This window comes from Oxyura jamaicensis, chromosome 28, assembly GCF_011077185.1.
Source record: "Oxyura jamaicensis isolate SHBP4307 breed ruddy duck chromosome 28, BPBGC_Ojam_1.0, whole genome shotgun sequence".
Lineage (NCBI taxonomy): Eukaryota > Metazoa > Chordata > Aves > Anseriformes > Anatidae > Oxyura > Oxyura jamaicensis.
This window is the reverse complement of record NC_048920.1, coordinates 3,750,271-3,772,120: the sequence shown is the minus strand read 5'-3', so window position 1 is coordinate 3,772,120 and position 21,850 is coordinate 3,750,271. Positions and strand designations below refer to the sequence as shown.

The following is a 21,850-nucleotide window of genomic DNA, read 5'->3' as shown; positions in this document are numbered from 1 at the left end:
TGGTTAGCTGCTGGTAGGATCCCTCTTCAAAAGCTACACCTACAACAGATATTTGCTTCCCGGTGTTTAAATGTTAACATCAGAAGCATAAATGCAACTAGAACAAGATTTCAGGTATCAGAAAAATTCTTGACAGAAGGGGCTACGAACATTTTCATTTGCCTCCTACAGAGATCCACCCCCTCTATTAGCCCAACAAAAATAACGAGAAATGGACGGTTGAGAACAAACTTGGTTCTACTGAGACCTCAAGGGGAGTTACTCTCAAATGCAAGCTGCTGGTGCCCACTGTCAGTTAACCAAGTCTGCACACCTTGGAGCAGAGCCCTCAAAACCTACACTAGCGCAGCCCAGCTTACCCTAGACTTCTGTAGAGGGAAAAAAAAAAAAAAAAAAAAAAAGAAAAAAAAAGAGTTCATTTCAGAGATTTTTAAGTTAAAAATAATAATAATAATAAAAAATATTACACTTCAGCTAGTGCTACCTAGCAGCCTCTATCACCCCCGTTGCTGAGGGAAGGATTAGCGAGCACGGCAGCCAAGGGAGCGCTGTTAACACCCGCAGGCTGCGGCCGGCGGCCCCGAGGAGCGGCGCGGGGGCCCCGGGGCACGGCCGCTGCGCGCAGGAAGTGCGGGAGCTGGGACCCGGCGGGAGGCAGCTGCCGGCGCCGCCTCACAGGGCGCAGCGGGAGCGGCGGGCGGCCCGGCCGGGCCCTCCCTTTGTCCGGCCGCTCGCCCCGCCGGGGCCTGGGCACGGAGAGGCCGCGGGGAGGGGGGCACTTCCGAGGGCAGGCCCGCCGCCGGGCGCACCTCCCCACCTCCCCCCACCCCGGGAGCCAGGCGCGGAGCCGGAGCCGGGCGCGGAGCTGGGAGCGCGGAGCTGGGAGCGCGGCGGCCCCGCGGCCGAGCCGGCGGCGGCGGAGCGGTGACGGGCCCGCGGCCGGCATCGCTGCGCAGCGCCAGCGCCCGCCTACCTTCGTTCGCTAGGTCCGCCATTTTACTTCCTCAGTCACGCCCAAGATGCATCGCGCAGCCGGGCGGCCTCCACTGCCAGCCGGCCCCGCCTGGCGGCGCGTGCGCCACCTCACGGCCGGCTCGAGGCGGCAGCGCGCGTGCGCCAGGGGGCGGGCGGGGAGGAGCGGGAGGGGGGGCGATGGCGGCGGGGTGGTTGCCGGGTGCTGGGCGCTGCCGCGCGTGCGCAGCGGCGGGGCGGGGCGGGGCGGGGCGGGGCGGAGGCTTTAAGCCCAGCGGCCGCCTCATTGCCGGCAGTGTCGGGCCGGCAGCGGCGGCTGCGGATGTTGCTCCCGAGCCCCCGCTGAGCCTGCGGGAGGTTGTGGTGTGCGGGGCTCCGTCTCAGCATCCTGCACTTGTCGTCCTCGGGCACCCGCAGGCCTTGAGGACTGGCTGGCCGTGGCTATTTCTTTTCCCCTCCAGTCAGCCTCAGTGGCTTCCCGCGGCTGCAGGGTTCTGAAGTTCACTCCCGAGTTAAATGGCTCGTTAATTTCCATTACTCCTTTCATTAGTGCCCCACAGGTCTGGGGTATTGGGGGAATTAGTGGACGTTAGTTCTGTATTCAGGTGTTACTGTATAATCCTTGCCTGAATCTGCCATAGCCATGCCACATACTGAAGAATTCAAATCATTTGTTTTTCAGAAAGCTGCTTCTCCGTCCCCAAAATCATTTTTTAACAATCACTGTGAACCCTAATCCTACTCTCATTGACGTGGCGTTGACTAGGTCTCTACTCCAAAGAAAGGGACCCAATAGCAACGACTAGCTCAGAGGGGGACATCTGGGGTTACGCTACTTCACTCATAATGGTTGTTCCAGTGTGATGGCACAACGTAAAAACTGCGTTCATAGATCCTGATTATTTGAAGGTATCACTCGCAAGCCATCACACAAGCATAAAGCAAAATCCAAATGGCTGGCTCCTGATCTCTGTTCCACGTACTCTGTATACAAACCATCCAGTTTAACTGCTGCGATTTTTTTTCAGTCTGGAATATGACAGCAGAACTGGCAAAAGTTGGTAAAAATAAATGAGTGGTGCTAATTTAGAAAAGTTATAGGATATCTGTCTGTCAGTCAGTTGCTAGTGTTCGTTGAAACTATTCTGTAGATCAGAAGTACTCAAATTTGGCTGTCACCAATCACCTCCTTATTTTCCATGTCCCTTAGCAGAGTTTCCAGGAGGATCTGCCCTGTGATCTTGCTGGGCACAGAGGTGAGACTGACTGGCCTGTAGTTCCCCAGGTCTTCCTTTTTTCCCTCTTTAAAAATGGGGGTTATATTTCCCCTCTTGCAGTCAGTGGGAACTGCACTGGACTGCCACGGCTTCTCAGATATAATGGATAGTGGCTTAGCAATTACATCTCCCAGTTCCCTTAGGATCCACGAGGGATATGATGATGTATTTCATCAGGTCCTGTGGACTTGTGCACCTTCAGGTTCCTTAGCTGGCCTCACACCTGATCTTCTACACGGGGCAGTTCATCATTCTCCCAGCCCCTGCCTTTGTCTTCTGGAGCCCGGGCCATGTGGCTGGAGCTCGTCAGTGAAGACTGAGGCAAAAAGGTCATTGAGTACCTCAGCCTTACCCATATTCCGGGTGACCAGGTCTCCCACTTCCTTCTGGAGAGGGCTCACAATTTCACCAGTCCTACAACCATACATTGATTTGCCAGATTCAACTGGCCCTTTCAGTCCCCTTCCCTTTGGCAGAAAAAGCTACCTGTGCTCCCGAGTCTTTTCCTGCTGCTCCCAGGGCTCTGTAATCCCACATATCCCTCCTCAGACTGTTCCTGCCTGTATCACAGGTACCCATGTGAAACACCAGAAGCAGCTAATAGTCCTTAGGCTGCACAAGGCTTGGCAGTCTCTTGGTGACAGCCCTGATATGAGCCCCCGGTAAGCATCAGACTTGCCTTAAGAGCGGATCGGGTCAGCAGAAGGACACCTCAGTACCTCTCAGAAGAGATTCTCCTGCTGCTGTCACCCATCACCTTTTCTTAGTGGGACTGGTTGTTATGTGGGGAGCAGACCAGGCTGTCTTAGCTCCAACACCCTGCCACGGGTCTTTCCTTTTCCATCTGCAGAGGGGTGAAGCAGCTCTGTAAGGGTACCTCAGGCTTTGGGGAAAGACTCTTCCTCCTGCTTGTCCTCGTTGTTGTCAACTTCCATTCTCTGGTGTTATTGCCCCCCTGCTCCTCCTGTGAGTGCTAATGAGGGAGTCTAGGGGTGCTTGGCTGTGGGTCCAGCTAACTCCTCCTCAGCCTCCCTGTTCCTGGGTTTTCAGTATCTCCATGCATGGAGATTCCACCAGTTCTCTGAGTCTCTCTCATAGGTTTGGACACAGTTGGAACAGACACAGTACAAGCAGTGGAAGCCTTTACCCTCCCCATTTCTGATTAAGTCTACTGGATGCAGTTGGACTGTTTCATGAATGAGTAGTCTCCATTACAACTGACTGTGTAGTTTCTGAAAAGAGCCCCAGAGCAGTGGCTGAAAAATGTGGAGGACACACAGCCAGGCTTCAGAAATGTTTGGGTTAGACCTGATCAGGAACCTCTCTGTCCTGGAGCTAAGAACATGAAAGAAATTTGGAAAATTATAGTTTGTCCAGAAAAAGTCCCAGATCCTCAAAGTTGCTGAGCTCACTGACTTCCATAGGGATTAAGCATCTAAATTCTGGAGAGAATCCAAGACTTAAAATAAAATGGACTCAGAAGAGAAAATCATTCAACAAAATTAATAATAATTAAATAATTATTCTGTGTTTGGTGCAGAGTCTGATTACAATGCATTGGAATGCAAAGCACAATCCTGTAAGGAGGCTCAAAAGGGAGGCTGGACAGTTACGTCTTCAGTAACAACAGTCACATCTGCTCCTAAACAGGAAAAAAGTTTGAAAGGACAGAGCTACCATGACTGTCTATCAAACATCTTGTTCACAAGGCAACTGTGAAAAGCTGAGCAACCTTAATGGCCGCTCAATGTAAAATTTTGAGCAGGATTTTCCTCATGAGGGGTAAAGCTGCAGCTACACTCAGACTAAATCCAGCTTTTCAGAGACTAAGTGCAACTTCTGACTTTCTTCTTCACAGAGAATAGAACCTGCTCCTCCTCAACTGGGTGGAAAAACCCTGACTTCACATGCATTATACTTCAGGCTTTTTCCAGCACTTACGAAAGTGTCAAATGTACTTGTTTTTATAGAAGATAATGTTTTAAGCACTACACGTGGACTAAATCCAAGAGCAAAGGGAGCTTCAACTTTTGTGAAGGAGAAAATAAAATGATCCAGTGAAACTGCAAATGCAGCCAGTCAGTCAGTAAGTGCAGTTTTCTGAAATTCCCACAGTAATTGTAAGTCCTTCCCAAATGTTACCTTCTGGTTCTTCACTTCTTTTTTTCCAGTTAATGGGGGTATTGCAAAGTAGAGCCTAGGATTCCTTTTCAAATGAAAATGTTTATTTTCTATCTGATTTGTCATAATGAAATGCACTGCAGGCTATTCATTAGGATGTGTTATCTGGGTTAGGAACACAATTCACTGCAGTACCTTAGGAGTTCTCTCAACTTGGAAGGTGACAGGACCAACTTTATCACCCAGAGAAATGAACAGATGCCTTTATCTGAAAGTGTAGGTTTTCTGGTAAAAGCATCTGAATGAAATAAGTAGCTGATATGGCTCAAAGAAACCACCACAGAGACAAGAAAATATCCAGCAAGCAGCTGGATATTGAACAGCTTTATAAGATTTTATCATTCTGTACAGTCCACTGTCAGTTTACAGGGCTAGGCAGTACTGCTGGCTGCTGTGTGATGTCCAAACCTAGATGATGTCTAGACCTTGGCTGTGCCTCTTCACTGGAGAATTGGATCGTGTTTGGTGCACACAATTTGCAGAAAATTTAGCTGAAAACATTAGCATGTCTAATCCCATGAGAACCATAGTTTTCATGTATATACAATGTGGCTGACTTAGCTCCAGTTTGCATGGTACTAAGTCCCTGTCCCAAAGCAGACATGCCCTACAAACTGAGGAAATCACTCATTTTGAATTGGTGTGAGAGTAATTACCCATTATTCGAGTATCTAAAACCCATAATTTGTATTTTGAATTTAAGCGCTTATTCTGAAACACTTATCCATCAGAAACACTTATCCTTCAGAGCATTAAAGCCTGTTAAACCTATAAGAAATGGCAAACATGCTTTTATCATGGCAATGTTGGGCAACTTTAATTATAGGCACTACTGTACTGTGCTTCTCTAATGAATACATGGTACTAGCATAGTGGGTGGTGTGACCTAGTTAAAGGAAGTGATTTAGCAAGAATTTACCTCTGAAAGTTACACTCACTAGACCTTAAGAGCCAGCAGGTCACAGTGTGTTCTCTATTCATGTTCTAATTAGAGCCCATACTTCTCCGGCATCATTAACACAAGAGAGGAAAATTAACAGTTTTATCTTATCACAGTTTGGAGGCCAGATTCTGATTTAATTTACCTCCAAGTAATAATACCAGGGTAAATGTGATTCTGGCACTTTATTATTTCAATAAAAGTAAACTCCACCCACACCAACTTTACAGTTCCTGTGACTTTTAGAAATTAATTACAAGAGGTATCAGTACCCTGCGAGCTTGTCAACTTGCTGATATAACTAGAATCTATTTTGGGTGCATGCCATTAAGATACTATAAATGCCGTGCTTTCTGATTAGTACTATTGTTAGGTCAGCATTTCTAAAGGGACATGGCCTAAAAGTCACTATGACTTTGACAAATTAAATATTTTTCCATGGCAGAGTGCTCTCTCTCTCTGTCTCTCTTTCTCTCTCTCAAAAACAACAACAACAACAACCACAACCACCCTGTATGGACGCTTTTTTCTTCTGAGACTTTGTAACTTGAATGAGCTCAGACCCTGAAAGACTTACACAGTGTTGTGCTTTGTAGCATGATATTAATAATATCACTTGGCATTTTGATCCATAGGTGTAAGCATGCAGCAGCAGTATAAGAAACAGAGGCTCTAGAGTGAAGACAGCACCACAGGTGATCATGATCTCATTTCCAGCTCTTATCTCTCTACCACTGCCCTGGACCAGAAGACAATCACACGGGGTATGCACACCGTGTAGGTCAGTGGATGTACCAATTTTCTGCTGTTGCTGGCTCAAGCAGAAAGTTGTACAAGAGGTCTCCATAGGTGCCTCCAACCAGCACTTGTATGATTTGTAATGATACAGTGACCATTATGAATTGGGAGTTCTATCCAGGACACTAAGTCAGATTCTGCTCAAATTGATCCAGTCAAACGCCTCTCTTTTTTTTGCTGGTCTCTGCTCTGTTGGACTGATTACTCGTGGTACAAGACAGCTGGTGGGAGCAAGCAACCTCAGGAAGGGGTTCCTGTTAAACTCAGTTGACCTATGTCACAGCAAGTGGTAGCAGTTCACAGCCTTTCCCAGCCAGCAGAACCATTTCTGTGGATCTTCTGGACCCACTTCAGCACGATGCTTTGTTAGAATCCTGATCCCTATCGTGACTGCTGAGACCTTCTGTGGCATCATGACCCTTAGCCAGAAACCACTGTGTTAATGACATTGGGTTATTGTAGCTAAGCTACAGATTTGCAAACATTTCCTTGCTGGAAATTATAACAATTAAGAAAATGCATCTTGTGGACTGACTTCAAGGCACCTACAACTGTGAAGGCAGTAGTTCATCCCTGAAAACTAATAGCTGTGTATAAGTTAATGTGAGCATCCTTAACACCCTAACAGTGACATTAGTTACCACCATTAGTGTTTTCAGAGGTTGTGACTCAGCACATGATCTCTTATCAAATATTTACTTCCCACTTAGTGAAGACAGTGAGCCACAGAGCCTTCCCAAGGAAGGAAAGTCCTCCATCTTTCTCCATCTGTAAGGAAAGAAGTCATCTGACAGTTTTGAGGAAGTCCACATGAGAAACCAACCACATAACTAGCCTACACCTACTCTTGTCTTTGGCATCTGGTTCAGTTTCAGTAAACTTTCAGGCCATTATTAAATTCAATTGCTTCTAATGTCCTCATCTGCAAGGTTTCACAATGGTTTCAGTGGGACCATCTGCTTGCCACCGTGAAAGAATCAATAAGCCATACCAGCGGATTGATTCAAATAGGCGAAGCTACTCACATGCTCAATGCACTGCAGAACTGAGCCTGGCTCATAAAAAAGAAGGGAAGACTGTGGGACTTGTTCAGCATTTCCGGGAACTGCATGCAAGTTCAACTGCAGATCCAGTAAGAAGATGGGACAATGCACCGCTGACATGAAGGAGAATGTTTTTGTGTTAATTACCCCACATGTAACAAACAGCCCAGCAACAGCTGGATGAAACTCTTGTGAATTTAAACTACATCAGCATGTGCTCCACATCTGGAGTACAGAGAGCTTCCAGCCAACCACACTCATCAAATCCTCTAGGGGCAAACAGGTGCTGCATGGATGTCAGTGAGCTTCAGTCAAGGAGATTAAAAATAATGTGTTTGGCTGTACATTATGCATATGGCCAGTTATAGACCATATATGAGCAGATCCTGTAGGTAAGTCATTTCATCATTAATAATTATCTGCACATGACTGAAGTTAAAGGGAGATATGTGAGTGTGAGGGGGAAGAAGAAGAAAGTAGAGGAGTAATTTTCTCTTCATATCTTTTTAAAAGAGGAAAAGAAATGTTGCCAACCTGTTTCCTTGTAGGCATGGTTATTTCAAGATCAGGATTACTTTTTTTAAACTTCTTTGATTAGTTTTAACTGAGACCTACCTTGAGAAATTGTGAAGTCAGAAGAGACCCTTGCATATCCAAAGTCCGTTAAAATTCATATAAGTCCTTCTTTTATATTCAGTAACTAAAGCACTATATTCAGTAACTAAAGCAATTAATGGTACCCTAAAGCACTCCTTCTGGAGAGAAACCGTGCCTCTCACCAACAGATCCTTACATCACCAAAGCTGCAATGTCTGCTTCAGAACACCAATCCCCCAACATAACACATCCATTTCACCACCCCACTCCATCCATGACCCATCACTACAGTTTCTTCTTCACTACAGCTTACACACCTGCCCCACACCCATCACCATCATTTTTGCCTCACCCCTTACTGCATCCCTCACAAAATCATGTACCTCCGTCTTAGGTTAAAAAAAAGCTTAATTCAGACAAAGGTGCATTGAGATGTTATTGAAGCAGGTATGCTGGGTTACTGCCTTCCAGTTTTATCCATTGGGCCTTTGCTGCTCAACTAAGCCTGTGGCCTTTTTTGAGAGACATCATGGTATTAGAGTCTCCTGGCAGTAGCTACATATGCACCAAGGCCTGGAGGTCTCTAGTCCCCATTTCCACCCAGAGCAAGGCCAACTTCAAAGCAAGATCATGCAGCTCAGGGCCTTCCCACTGAGTTTTGAGTACCTCCAAGGATGGTGACCCCCACCACTCCTTTTCATAGAATCAGAGAATCACAGAATGGCTTGGGTTGGAAGAGACCTTAAAGACCATCTATTTCCAAACCCCTACCAAAAAAACTTTTTAAAAAACAAACAAACAAACAAATAAACTTTTTTTTTTAACTTTTAGTTCCCTATTCCTGGGCTCTCTGCAAAGTCTAAAGGCTGATGATAAGTATATGAAAACAACGGATGGTAGAACTCTGTGAGCTTGTTTCATTTCAGAAGTGAAACTTCTGATTTGATCCATCTGGAGTGTCTTCATCATTCCTCTTTGGTTCTTTTCTGTTTTGACATGTGAGTTGTCGTCCCAGCCAATGGTACAATTTGCTTCATACTTATTTTCTTTAACTTTTCCTATAAAACAGAATTCCTTCTGCATCTTACCTGATATGTTTGGTCAATTTTCCTCTCCACTGAGGAGAGATGCAAAGTACAGCTGTGTTGGCATACAGATCCACTTATTTTTCAGTAGTCTGACAAAAATTCAGTCTCTATTTTTTTCTTGCATCAATTTTTAGCATGAAAAAGGATATGGGCTCATTTGAGCTGAAGCTGGGATAAGCAAGCTAGGTATCTCCCATGCACTGATTTGTGTTTTAAAAAAATAACAATAATACTCCAGCATGTGATTTTACTCCTCCTTAAGAATACAGATCTGCAACACTCATTACCAAAAGCTGCATGCCTTCCACTAAAAAAAGAGGCAGCTCAGTGAGCGCTGCATGCGGTTATAGCTGGCACAGCCATCACTGAAACTAAATGTCACAAAGCCTCTTACGAGATCTCTGCTCCTGTTTTCACTTCTGCTTGAGGGTGGACCATGTCATGGAAGCCAGGTGGCTTGGGGGAGCTTATGTATTCCTGCAGCAGAAGGTCCACATCCAAAATGTGCAGGACCTGTAAAAAGAACTGAGTCTTATAATTGCCATAGCCTCTGTTCCTACTCACTGCACCCCTCTCTGGAGGCATACGCAGGACACAGTCACAACTTACTAACAGTGCAAGAGACCTTGGCTGTTGTCAAGATCAATTTCCCTATAAGAGTACAAAAGTGATGACTGAGGTTTTCACCTAGAAAGGTCCACATCCAGGTTCTCTGCAAGGTCACTGCCCTCCGTAGCAGGGCTGTGTCTTCCAAGAACTTGTGCCACTGTAGCAGGCAGCTGCCTTTGTTCTCAGGAGTCTTGCTATCCTATTCTTCCCCATCAGTTGAGGGTCATTCAAGGGTGGAAACTTCATAGAGTTAGAGGCCAGGACTATGACCCCCCAAAGGATATCCATTGTCAGGGTGCCTCAGGTGATTGTCCAGTGCCCCAACCTCTCCAACTACTCCAAGCTACAAGGGGTAGCTGGGGTTTGACATGTGTGTGTTATGCCAGGGAACTCCTATGACTGAATCATCTGCAAGAGGAGACTGTCAAATTGGATGGCAAACTGAGGAGAATACCAAAAAAACGTCATGTTCAGGATCATCTAGTACCACAATTACACATTCAGTTCTAGCACCTCCACCTCCCTTCTGTACACATCCAGGCTAGGACTTACCCCTCTCTAGCTGTGAATATCAGCCTGCATATGACACTCTGTACTGCACTGGTACGTGCCAGTTCCCTGCCACAGCTGACAATCATGTAGTCATTTCAAGAGAACTGTGGACAAACCGGGTGTGATGGCCAGCATGACCTGGATGAAGAATTCATTCAGCCATGCATCTGCAGGTTGATGTGCCCTGGAGGACACATGGCACAGTGCTGTCCCTCAGCTGCGCGCTACACTGCAGGCTGTGGCACCATGCCCCATCTATGTGAGGACACTGTTGAACCATTCCAGACAGACCCTTCAGCTTCTGTACTGCTAGCCATGAGGGCAAGAAGTGCAGGAGGCAGAATGGGTCCCTGTGGTACTTGAACGTCAGAGCTGCTTTAGCTGAGATGTGGAATTAGCCCCAAACCAGATGTCCCCTTCTCATTGCTCTATACCACCAGTCAGTCACAAAAGACTTACACATTTCATTGCCAATGATCAGCTTCATTGTTTTCATTGCTGGTTAGAGCTGCTGTACAAATGAGTGGTATTGGCTTCACCCAGCGTCCATGGTCATGTCCAGGGTCACCTGTTCCTGGTTTGCAGCTGTGACATCAAGGTCAGAAATGGGGAGGTGGTGCACTGGTTCTTTCCTGGGCTCCTCAGGAGCAGGTGGCCATCAGGATGAGGAAGGAGAGCCTGTTGCTTCAGGGATGTCCTTGGCTTTGAAGCCAGAAGACACAAATGAGCTTTGCTGTAGAGGCAGATGAGACCTGTGGCTGTGAGGTGTTGATTCACATCTTCATATGTGGTGGAATGACAGGAAGCAGTGCGTGAAGGGTTGGGCTTATTGGCCTGGCTTTGAAGACATGACACCATGTCTTCTGCTCTGCAGGGACATGACCATGCTCAGGTGCCAGACAGTTCTACCCTTTGGCAATGCCCATCTGTGTCCCAACGGAACTGGTGGTGAGGGTGTCCGGTGGAAATGCAGAAGGGATCTCCAAGATCTACTGCACCTCTGTAGCAAAAGCTGTAGAAGATTTGTTGGCAAAGGCTGCTGCTCATATGCCAGGCCCAGTCTCCACCTGATTTGGGTGCCTTATGGCCTGGATGGCTTGCTTTCCAGCCATGTTGTATATCCGAGAGGCTAATGGTGGAGGGGAAAGGGGCATACGGGCAAAGTGCTTGCCCTCCCCAAAGCCCCTTCTTTCTGGAGCCAGAGCAGGCAGGCAGGCGATATGGAGGCCAGACTGCCATCTTGTCCAAGTTCTAGAAGGGGACATCTCCCAAAGCTCTTCAGAGCATTGCCTCCCAGCACTTGCATCTCAGCACTGTCAGGTTAGCCATCCAGAACTGCTCTTGGCATCTCTGGGATGCCATGAAGCAGGTTTCATCTTCTTGAGCTTTTGGGTTAGCCCTGCTCCCTTCTGGCACACAGCTCTGCATCAGGGCTTTTCGCTTGGGTCAGTTCAGAAGAGCAGCCTGGTCTCCAGAAGTCAGATATGCTTCTGTGGCTGTTACGTGATCACCAGCACCCACTAGATGGTAGTCTAGGATAACAAAAAGCAGGCTTCGTAGCCCCTGAGGGCAGCAGGCCAGGTGTCATTTTGCTTGAGACGCTGCAGGAGTGTGTTAAAGCACAAGAATTGCGGGCCCCATCCTAAAAATGCCGAGGGGATGGGAGGGAGGATCACTGAAACTGCCTTTCTGAGAAGAGCTGATGTTTCATTTCAGAGGGAGCAAGCTGGATCACTAAAAGTTTTGGCTGACTTCCAGCAGCAGGTACATGTGAGAGGGCAACTAAGAACACTCATAAACACAAAGAAATGCCTCAGAATGGATCGTGGTCTATAGATCCCATCTCTAATCCTTTTGAAACTTGAACCCCGTTCTCAGGATTTGACTCTCTGGACCCCAGTGGTATAAAACAGTGTGCTGGAAGTCCTCATAGCTCTGGGTGGGTTCTACAGAACAACAGGGCCTGAAAGTATGAGCAAGAGTCTCAGTAATTACAGCTATACAGGGGCTGAAACTTCACTGATCTCCCTGCACCGCTGGGAGACCTGGCAGTTTGAGTCTCTGCTTGGCACAACCTAAGAGGTAAAATGCAAAGAGCATCTTCCTCTGCACCTGGAACAGCATGCCAGAAAAAAAGGCACTTTTACACCAAATCTTTTACAGGACTGGAGATGTATTTTCTAGTAATTTTTGTCTCCTTGTAGTTCTTTCCCAGAATGGTGGAGCAGTTGTGGGATAAGGACCAGTGAGGTGGTGAATCTCCATCCTTGGAGAGTTTCAAATTCAACTGGACCAAATTTGACTGAACAACCTGATCTAACTTTGACGCAACCTTGTTCTAAACAGGAAGTTAAAATATAAAATGTCCTGCCCTACCTGTATGGTTCTATGATTTTGTGATATATTTTATCTCTTTCATGTTCAGAGTACTGTCTAAGATGAGCTGTGCAGGTAGAAGCGGAAGAGGACGTGGACCAGTTATCACTGGACCAGCCTTACCATCTGAAGAGGACCTGCAAAACCATGTATCACCACATTTGTAGTGTTTAATCCTAGAGTTCAGTCCCACAGATGAATGAATACAGCCTTAAGACCAGCAGCCAATTTTTACTGGAGCCTTCTTCCTTCTGAACATAACCACTAGATGGGGAAGCAAGCACTTCATTTTACACAATTTCTGACTCAAAAATTTCACTTCCTTGCTTTTGGTTGTTCTCATATGATGTCCCGATTCACTGCATTCTTGCCTTTCTCTCTTCTTGGTGCCTCTGTGATACAAAGTGTAGTAAAAGTATAATAATAAAAAATTTAAAATATTAAAATTAAAATTAAAAAAATAAAAATATAATGGGTACAAATAAACCCTAACTTTCTTTACTTGTCCTGCTGAGACGTCTGCAGTATATTTTGAAAATTAGCACATTTCTGCATCTTGTTGGTTTATTATAGCACTGTCACTGTGGTCTACAGGAGGCACTACTGCATCTGAGAGCAGCAGCAAGTTTCAAATGCAGTACTGCAAAATGTACTGCAAATACAACAATGCACTCCTGCTGCAGAACAGGTATCCTAGGGAGCTCTGAAATGCCACTGGTACACAAAGAAAAGCAAGTTTTTAATTTTAATCACCATCGACTAGAGGCTTCACGTTGAGTACTGATCCAGGTTGAGATGCTGAAGACTTCAGAAAAGATGTGGAACAATTGGTGAAGCCAAACTAGGAAAGCAGGCAAGATCTGGAAAACATCACCCACATCAAAATACAGATGAATTTTGACATGTTCAGCCTTTGACATTGTTCACACTTTCTGTAGCTCTGGTGAATGCATTCATCACAGAGTAAGTGGGCACTTCCAAACTTCAGTCTGGAAGAGGTGGATTTATAGCTGCTTATGAACAAAGCAGTAAGGTAGTTCTTATTGTAGCAGAACATATATGTATATCTATAAAGCTGTTTTCAAAGTCACATCAAAGTAATGTTGATTTCTCTATTGAAACAGTGTTGGCAACTTAGATTATTCTTATATTTTTCTAAGGTAATGATTATTGGAAGATACAGAAATGACCATTCTTGCTAAAGGAGTAAAAAAAAAAAATATGCAGAGAAGCACTTATATGTGCAGCAGCCTGTGATACTGTGCATGGGAGTTTGTGCTGTGGCTGCTGGCTGCAAAGCCAGTGCTTATGCTGCTGCACAGGACACCGCTGGAGGCCAGAGCTGCTGCCTGTCTCCACCGATGTCCTGGCAGACCATAAGACCTTCCTAGAAGGTCCATTCCAGGAATTAGCAGTGGTAAATTTGAGCTTGATTGCATCCACTGACTTTTTGTAATTTCTCTGATGATTCCCAAGTTCTCTCATGGCATTCAGGTGTTCTATTAGATCTGGACATGTGACATTTAGTACAATTCATAGCTTTTAAAGGCAAAAATGACATTATCCACGTTGGCGTCCTGTATAGCAAAAGGATTTTTCTCATTTTGTCTGCAGTGAGCCTCATGATTGAATTAGAACATAGCCTTGAAAGGAGATAACCAATTCCAGCATAAAGCATGCTGAATTAAAGGAATTTTCTGATACTCTAATTAAAAATTGTTGCCCTTAAAGGGCTGCATCTAGTCTGGATATGTCTAGCTTCAGCTCCCAATTGTAGAATTTTATTCTGTGTTTGTTTTAAATTAATATGCCCTCTCTTTATGTCTTCTGATGGCACTTGACTACTTCAAGTCATGACTTAAGCTCTTCTTGATCAGTTGAATTAATGAGCCTAAATAAACGTAGCCTGTACACTGTCGTCACACCTAGGATTTCTGGAGAACCACAGCAACGTTGTGGAAGACCTCTCCTTTCAGGGAGACGAATCTGTGTACATTCCCCAGCACAAGCACCTGCTTGTGTGGACTAATTGCACAAAGCCATAGGCATGAGACACTTCACAGAACTGTCAGACACCTTGTGAATGTTTTACACTTATTTCTGTTCAGATATTATGAGCAATTTAACCAGTCAGTTGCAGACTAAAAGAAAATGAGAAGTGAAAGTTTGGGTATAACTGCAGTGTAATGAAGTGTTTGTGTTTCTCATTTGAGTTAGTCAATTTTGTTGTGAGTTTGGGTAATACTCGAGTCATCCTTATCTCCTATGCTCCTTTCTCTAGTTGCTTCTGTACTATCTGATGAAGCTCTTGAAGACCATATTGTACAAAAGAAAATGTGAGTCCTTAACTTCTCTCTTAATACTAGATTTTGCAGTATAGGGACAGGCTGTAGCTAGTCCAGTGTGTTGCAAAATCATGCAGAGGCTCTTCCAGGCTCTTTATGACTTTTTTACATCTTGCCCAACTTCCTTCTCTGAGCTGTGGTGCCCCCTGCAATTCTGTAGAGGTATCAGTAGATGTTAAGTAGTCAATCTCTTGAAAGCAACATGAGCAACACCTTCATGCATTGGTACACGGGCTGTATGTGCAGCTCACTATGTAGCACCAGCTGAATGTTCCCACGCAGGAGCAGCCAGGTGCTGAGCAGCTCTGCCCTGCTGCTGGGTTCTCCTGGGCCAGCAGGGAGCTGGTCCCAGTGCTGCAGGTCAAGGCTGTGGTGTTCAGGGCTCAGGAAAGAGCTTGTCTGGCACTTTCCAGGGACCCCCGTGCATGGCTGTGTGCTCTGAGAAGGGCCCCCTCTGTTCTGACTTTGCAAATAGTTCATCATTAATATCAGACAGCATTATTATCAGCGTGACTTGCAGTCACTTCTCTCCCCAGGACAAGCTGTCTCCCTCAGCTCTCAGTATTACTAAACCTGATTTCAGGCCTCCGGGCTCCTTCCTGCTTCTGCCTTACAGCAGATCCTGCTGCCCTCCCTAGCCTTTGCCCAACATCTCCCAGCAGCAAGCGCACGGGGTCTGAGCCCTGCCAGCCATCTGCTCTTGCCATGCCGCTATCAGTTCGTGCTGCTCAGCCGAGGAGACCGCCGCGTTCCTTCCACTGCAGCTCGTGCTGGCCCTGGCTCCCAGCCCGACTGGGAGGGCGACAGCGCAGCCTTGCTCCTGGAGGCCGGCAGAAGTCAAAGTCACAAGAAGGAATAAGGAGCGAGCCACAGATGTGACGCTGTGCAAGGCTTGGGGATAACTGCTCCTCTCCAAAGGATTTCTTTCCATCTTCGATAGCTCATTGCCTGGCTTTCCTCTGCAGCTGGGAGTTTGCAGATGCTGTCGTTTGACCTCAGCAGGCAGAGGCTGGCCCCTGAGCAAACCTGGGCTCCCTGCTGCCTCCCAAGCCTTCCAGATTCTTCACTTCAGGTCTACCGCGTGCAGGAGTGGTGAGAACCTCGTCAAGGTAATAATCAGTGCGCTGATCGATTTTGCATCAACTTTGTTATCCACAGAGGAGATCCTAAACTTGGAGAGGATTTCTGATCCAGGGGAAGCACTAAAGGTGCTAAAAGACTTCCGAAGCTCAGAAAATATTCTTTTTTTCTGTTTTTCAAATATTCTGTACAATTTCCCATTGTCACAGGAATGAGTGATGAGGATATAGGATATATCTAATACAGTTTGTTTATCTTACAAAATGTATGCAAATCCATGAAGCTCACACAGCTGCAACCTTTGAGAAGCAGCTTTGCTTCTGGGCTTCATGTAAGTAAAGGCAGGACATCGAGCTTGTCACCTCACTCACTCCTGTTCTCCCTTTTACATTTTCTGTCACAGCTATGTAAGACATGCACTTTAACCAGAACTCGAGAATTATGTTATGTGCTAGTTGCCTGGAAATGTTGGTTAGACTGAGCAAGCGTCACTTCTTCAAATTTCTGTCCCCCTTCTGATACCTTATTTTAAAATAACTGACCTGGAAAGTGCTAAGAGACCTCCCCCATTGACTTTTTTTTGAGGCATTATTTTAAGCTTGTGGATAAAACATGTATATGCATCTAAAAACCCGACTAAGGGAAAGCATGTCATGGAAATGAGGCATTAGTAAACAACCTTGTTACTGAGTGCCTAAGTAAAATCCTTCAGAGCATGCGTCCTGCTTGCACCTCACTACCCCTGTTAGTGCCAAGAGCATGTTAGTGTTGCAAGGTGCTTGTTTGCTCCCTTGGATGACCGTAGAGACACTTGCTCTGCATTTCCTTGTGCCTTCAGTGATCACAAGCAGCTGGGTGCTGTGAGGCCATTAGCCAGCGAGAGGCTGCAAGTTTTCGGAACATTACAGGAAAAAGTCCGAATAATGTTTATTTCTTGCTTTGCTGTTTATATGTGTAGGCTTCTGAGGTGCCTCCTGTGGTATTTCAGTGCTTAGTATTGAAAGGAATCCCGCAATAGTACATTTGAAGTGCAAAGCCTAGTTTCCAGGAATTACAGCTGCCTAATTCCCAGGGGATTTATTCCCATTGGTTACTAATGGGTGTCTGCTGGTGACCTCGGTGACATTGTAACACGAGGCTTTCCGCCCAGACACATGCAGGCTTTTCTGGCCTCCTAACAGGGGATTAAACATCCCTACAGCAAGCACAGCTGCAAATCCAGAAGGTAGGAGCATGTCTGTGGGTGGGAGTGCGCAAGCATTAAAAAGGGAGAGGGGGGGAAAGTTGTATGGAAGTGTGGCAAAGAGAGAGGGGGGCTGGGAGCACTTGAAACCTTTCCGATCCTTGGCCAGTCAGTATTCCTTCAGTACTGGAAGGCTAAATGTTGTAATATTTATTAGGATTACTTTAGGATTCATGGTTTGATAGTCAGAAGTAAGAAGACACCGTTGTAAGTTATTTGACCAATTCTACGCAAGTTTAGCAGGCTTCAGGTTGGTCTGGGGCGGGGATGTCCATAGCTGCTCACACAGCAGAGGTGCCAGGAGAGAAAGAGGAGCTGGGTTCTTGTGCACAGCTTGGCCAGAGCTGGAGGAGAAGCTGGTCTCGCTGGCATCCTTACTCCAGAGCCTCACCCTTTGTGCTACCCTGTATTGACTGTCAGCCCTGCTAAAAAAATACAATGAAACAGAGCAAAGGAAGCAGGATGCTGTTTCGTAGCTACTTCTTATCACGGTACTAAAAGAGGGCTGAGCAGATAGTGCAGGTGTCCTGGCAAATGGGACACAATTCACAGCAGCAAAGCAGAGCAGCAGCCGGGCACACAGATAAACACACCGCTGGCAGGGCTTGCTTCCTCAGCGCCCGAGCATGGTCCGCAGTGATGAAGAGGAGTGGAATTTTCCAGCCGGGTAGGCAGACTGCGCGTGCCACGCTCGCGCCTCCCCACCGTGGCTGCTTGCTGATGCCCATTTAGCTGCAGGCTATGAACTGTGAGATTTCTCAGGGGCTTCTCCTAGGTCAGGAACAATCACTTGAAAAGTAGATCAGAGAGCTCACAGAGGAGGTGGCCTGATAAGCTGGGAACGTGCCTTCCCTTTGGCTCAGTTTCTGTAATGAGCTGTGAGACAGTTTGCATTGCCTCTGTTGACAGCGTGCAGCCAGCACCACTCCAAGCTTCTCTGTGCTACAGTTTGGGCCCTGTGTGCTCGCCTGAGCCCAGTCTGACACCCACAGGCATCAGGGCCACCACTTCACCCTTCTGCTTTATGATCTGCGATAGGGGACAGGAAGAAAAATTACCTCAAGGGAGGCTGCAGCAGGGTGGAGGTCAGTCCCTTCTCCCAAGCAACAAGTGGCAAGGCAAGAGGAAATGACCTCAAGTTGTGCCAGGGGAGGTTTAGGTTGGGTATTAGGAAAAATTCTTCACTGGAAGGGTTGTGAGGCATTGGGACAGGCAGCCCATGGAAGTAGTTGGGTCACCATCCCTGGAGGTCTTCAAAAGATGTGTAGGTGTGGTGCTCAGCGATATGGTTTAGTGGTAGGCCTGGCAGTGCTAGGTTAAAGGTTGGACTTGATGATCCTAGAGGTCTTTTCTGACCTAAATGATTCTGTGATTCTAAGCCCAGTGCTGTACGTGCAGGTCAGGTGCTCCGGGCGTGTTCCAGGGAGACCCAGACTACAAATCCACACCGCCTGGCTGGGTGATGGGTGCCCACCAGACACTTCTGTAGCCCTGTGTAGGGAAAAATTGTCACCGAGACACCAGTTCTGGAGAAGGCTATACTTTCATCCGGAATACTTCAGAGTATTGAGTGTTAGAGCAGGGCTCTACCCCAAGGTAAACAGGTGTTTTGTCAAAATTACAAGTGTAAGAAACATGACAAAAGAGTGTCATAAAAAGAGTGAAAAAAAAAAAAGTCCTGAAGAAGAGATAGGTAGAGTGTGATTTTCCTAGAGAGAACTGGTGGGAATCAAAGACCAAGTCCATCAGGAGTGGTTGAAAGTAGCTGGTTTTAGGGAATTCTGCAATTCGGTGAAGGAATGCCAAGGGTGTAGAATTCCCATACAGCTCTGTTTTCTCTGAAATCCTGTTGTTTTGAATTCTCCTTCAAGAAAGCTAGTGAATGTTTGGATAAATTCCTAGAGGAAAGCGAATTGTGAAATCAGATTTGCCTGTCCACCTGCAAACGCTGTTTAAGGTACGCTACAGGTGCTTGGTGTGATAATGTCACTGTTACTATTAGCATTAAGTTCAGTTCAGCTCATTTACAGCAGCAGCTGACTGCTTCTTCCGAATTATCATGCATAATTTCAAGGGTCAGGTAGACCCAGGCTTATATAATTTGCCTGGAATTGTGGTGAATTCATCACCACCAGAAAAGAGTAATGCAGGTTCAGAATTTTTTCTAAATAGTATATTCTACTTAAAAGAAAATTAATTAACACAGGACTATTCCTGTCCTGAAAAAGGAGGTCAGACTAGATGATCACAAATGGTCCCTTTTGTCCTTGTAATATACATATATACAGCGTTGGGAACTAATGGAGAAGAGCATAATGCCAATGGTAATACCATGTGGAGAATACCAGAGAAAATGGGCCAAGTTAAATTTGGACAAATATATCATCGGAGCAGCAGAAGTATTTCCATCCTGCTTTCCCAGCTCAGGGAAGGCAGACTTAACCCACAGCAGCATCAGACCAAGCTACTTGAATTATCAGTGAGGTTTTTTGACATTTTCCAGCTTGTACAACTCACTAATATAGGATGCCCAGAAGTCACATGCTGTTGTTGGAAAGCCATGAAAGCCATTCCCCTGGAGTAATGAATTGCCAGTTGAGGCATTTCAAGATGTTAATAAGGAGCAGGGTGTACATGAAGGTGCTGTATCACAGTTTCTCATCCAGAGAAACAAACCACACTCAGAATAAGTAATAACTGTGTGCACTACTGTTTAGTGGACTGCTGCTCCTGCCAAGAAACACTGTTCACAATTTTTGTATTATTTGGCTGCATAAAAGTCGCAATCAGACAATATGGTATAGCCCACGTGTAGTTCTGCAGCTGTCTCTCAACCCAACAGACGTTTCAGTTCTGGCCTTCCTGCTACAGTGGCTGTCCTATGGGCTGCCATCACTCTCCACTGAAGATTAAATTTCTCCCTTCGTGACTTCCTAGGGCCCAATTCACATCCCTCAAGCCAGAGACTGTTCCAGAGCAGCTGCTGCCAACCTAACAACCTGTTTCCCGAATACCCAACTCTTATCCAGAAATTGTGTGGGATTCTCTTTTCCCCAGCCTTTCTTCCTCACCCCACTATCACCCAGCTGTATCAGTGGGGAGGCTGGGGAAGGGGAGCAGGAAGGACCTGCTGGGCGGAGAAAGGGCAAAGTGAGAAAGAATCTGAACATGTTAATGCCCCCAGAAAAGACCCTGAACTGTGGAAGAAAATATGTCAGATTTGAGCAATGCACCCCTCAGAAGAAATGTAGTGAAATCAGACAAGGCAGGAGATGAAGGTATAAGAACAGGTCACATTCATCTCATGCTAGTATGGGCATTCAGCTATCCTACCTGTCTGAACTGCCTCTTGCCGTGCTAGATAGATGTTTTCAGAAATAAAGTTGTGGAGAAAGGGACAGGGAAAGCAGGGACAGCAGCCTGTCCTGGCTGCTCCAAGAGCAGCTGTGACAAGGCACATCCATCTTGTGCTGTATAGCCCAAGTTTTGAATAGTACCTTTCTCCACAGCAGGAAATATTCTTATTGAACCAATTTGCATTTGACAGTTTCAATAAGAAATATTTTTTTCTCTAAGAGCAGTCTCTAGGAGTGATGCCATCTCTCATGCTGGCAGGATGTTTCATAGTCCTTCAAAAATTGTACGAAAACGGAGTTCTGAGAAATGCTCTACCTGCTGCCAATTCACAGGTGAGATTGCAGTGCACGTGTGTCCCTAGAGCAGGCAGAGAAACTTAGCACATCCACAATTCAGCTGTCAAAACCTATGAGTAAGTGACTATGAGGGAACTGCCTACTACAAAAAGAAACATCTCATAGTGTGTGTATAGTTGGTTAACAATTAAAATGCCAGTAGAACATAGAAGAGACGGCTCTGGTACTTTGCTTTTTATGACTGATCTACTGAAGAAGGAAAAAGTGCTTTTGCCAGCCATCCTAAGAAAGAATCCAAGATCAGCACTAATATACAATGAGGCAACTGATGGCATCCTTGCTGAAAGTCAACTACTGCACACAAAAACTGCAACAGTGAATAGGGAAATACCCACAAAACCTGAAAGTGTGAGAACTGGGGAAGCTGCTCATGCCATACAAAGCACAGCTAGGCAGAGGCTGCAGGAGGCAGAGCAGTGTTAGGAAGGATAAAGGCAATCTGCTTATGGAAGAGAAGAAATGAAAAGTTCTCAATAAGCAAATATTCCTTCCCACGGGGAGTGGGAGGTAGGCTGGGGAATTCAGGTGAGTTTCCACGAGGGAACATACTGGGGATAGAGCAGGGGATTCCAATGGAAATATCAGTAAAGATTGTGGAAGTTTGGCAAAATGCTGGGTTTAGGACTTCAGACATCACCACCAGCTTAAGCATTTGCAGCTCACACCAAATGCCTAAATGCTTAGGCATTTGCAGCTCATACCGTTTGTGAAAAATGGTATGGAACAAATGACAGCCTCCTGAAGCAGAACTGCCCTTGCAAGTGTGCAGCACACGTTCCCTGTGTGTGCCTGGGACGAGCAGGGAGCATGAGCTGACATTTAGCATAGCTGAAACCTCTCAGTTCCATGTACTCCCAGCAGAACCAAGGAGAAAATGGCCACACTTCTGAATATCTGATATGTCAGAAGTTCAGAAAAGTTTGTCTTGCTCATCAGTTGAAACCCAGTCAAAAATCAGCGGTGAGATTTTTTTCTCATCAGAAATATTGATTTTTAGCTACCACTTTCTTTGCTGGCCATCAGAAATTCTAACCAG

At 46.0% G+C, this 21,850-nt stretch overlaps 2 protein-coding genes across 2 annotated transcripts in view; one reads left to right on the top strand and one right to left on the bottom strand.

Annotated features, from left to right (window-relative positions):
* The window catches only part of RANBP3 (RAN binding protein 3), a 46,426-nt gene extending 45,302 nt beyond the window's left edge, over window positions 1-1,124 (bottom strand). Inside the window, exon 1 of the mRNA XM_035348325.1 lies at window positions 974-1,124. Coding sequence (XP_035204216.1) covers window positions 974-995 — 22 coding nt within the window. The 5' untranslated portion in view covers window positions 996-1,124. The remainder of the gene's footprint in view (window positions 1-973) is intronic.
* Window positions 1,125-15,521: 14,397 nt separating this feature from the next.
* The window catches only part of LOC118179173 (excitatory amino acid transporter 1-like), a 41,819-nt gene continuing 35,490 nt past the window's right edge, over window positions 15,522-21,850 (top strand). Inside the window, exon 1 of the mRNA XM_035348322.1 lies at window positions 15,522-15,865. The gene's annotated coding sequence lies outside the window, so the exon portion shown is untranslated. The remainder of the gene's footprint in view (window positions 15,866-21,850) is intronic.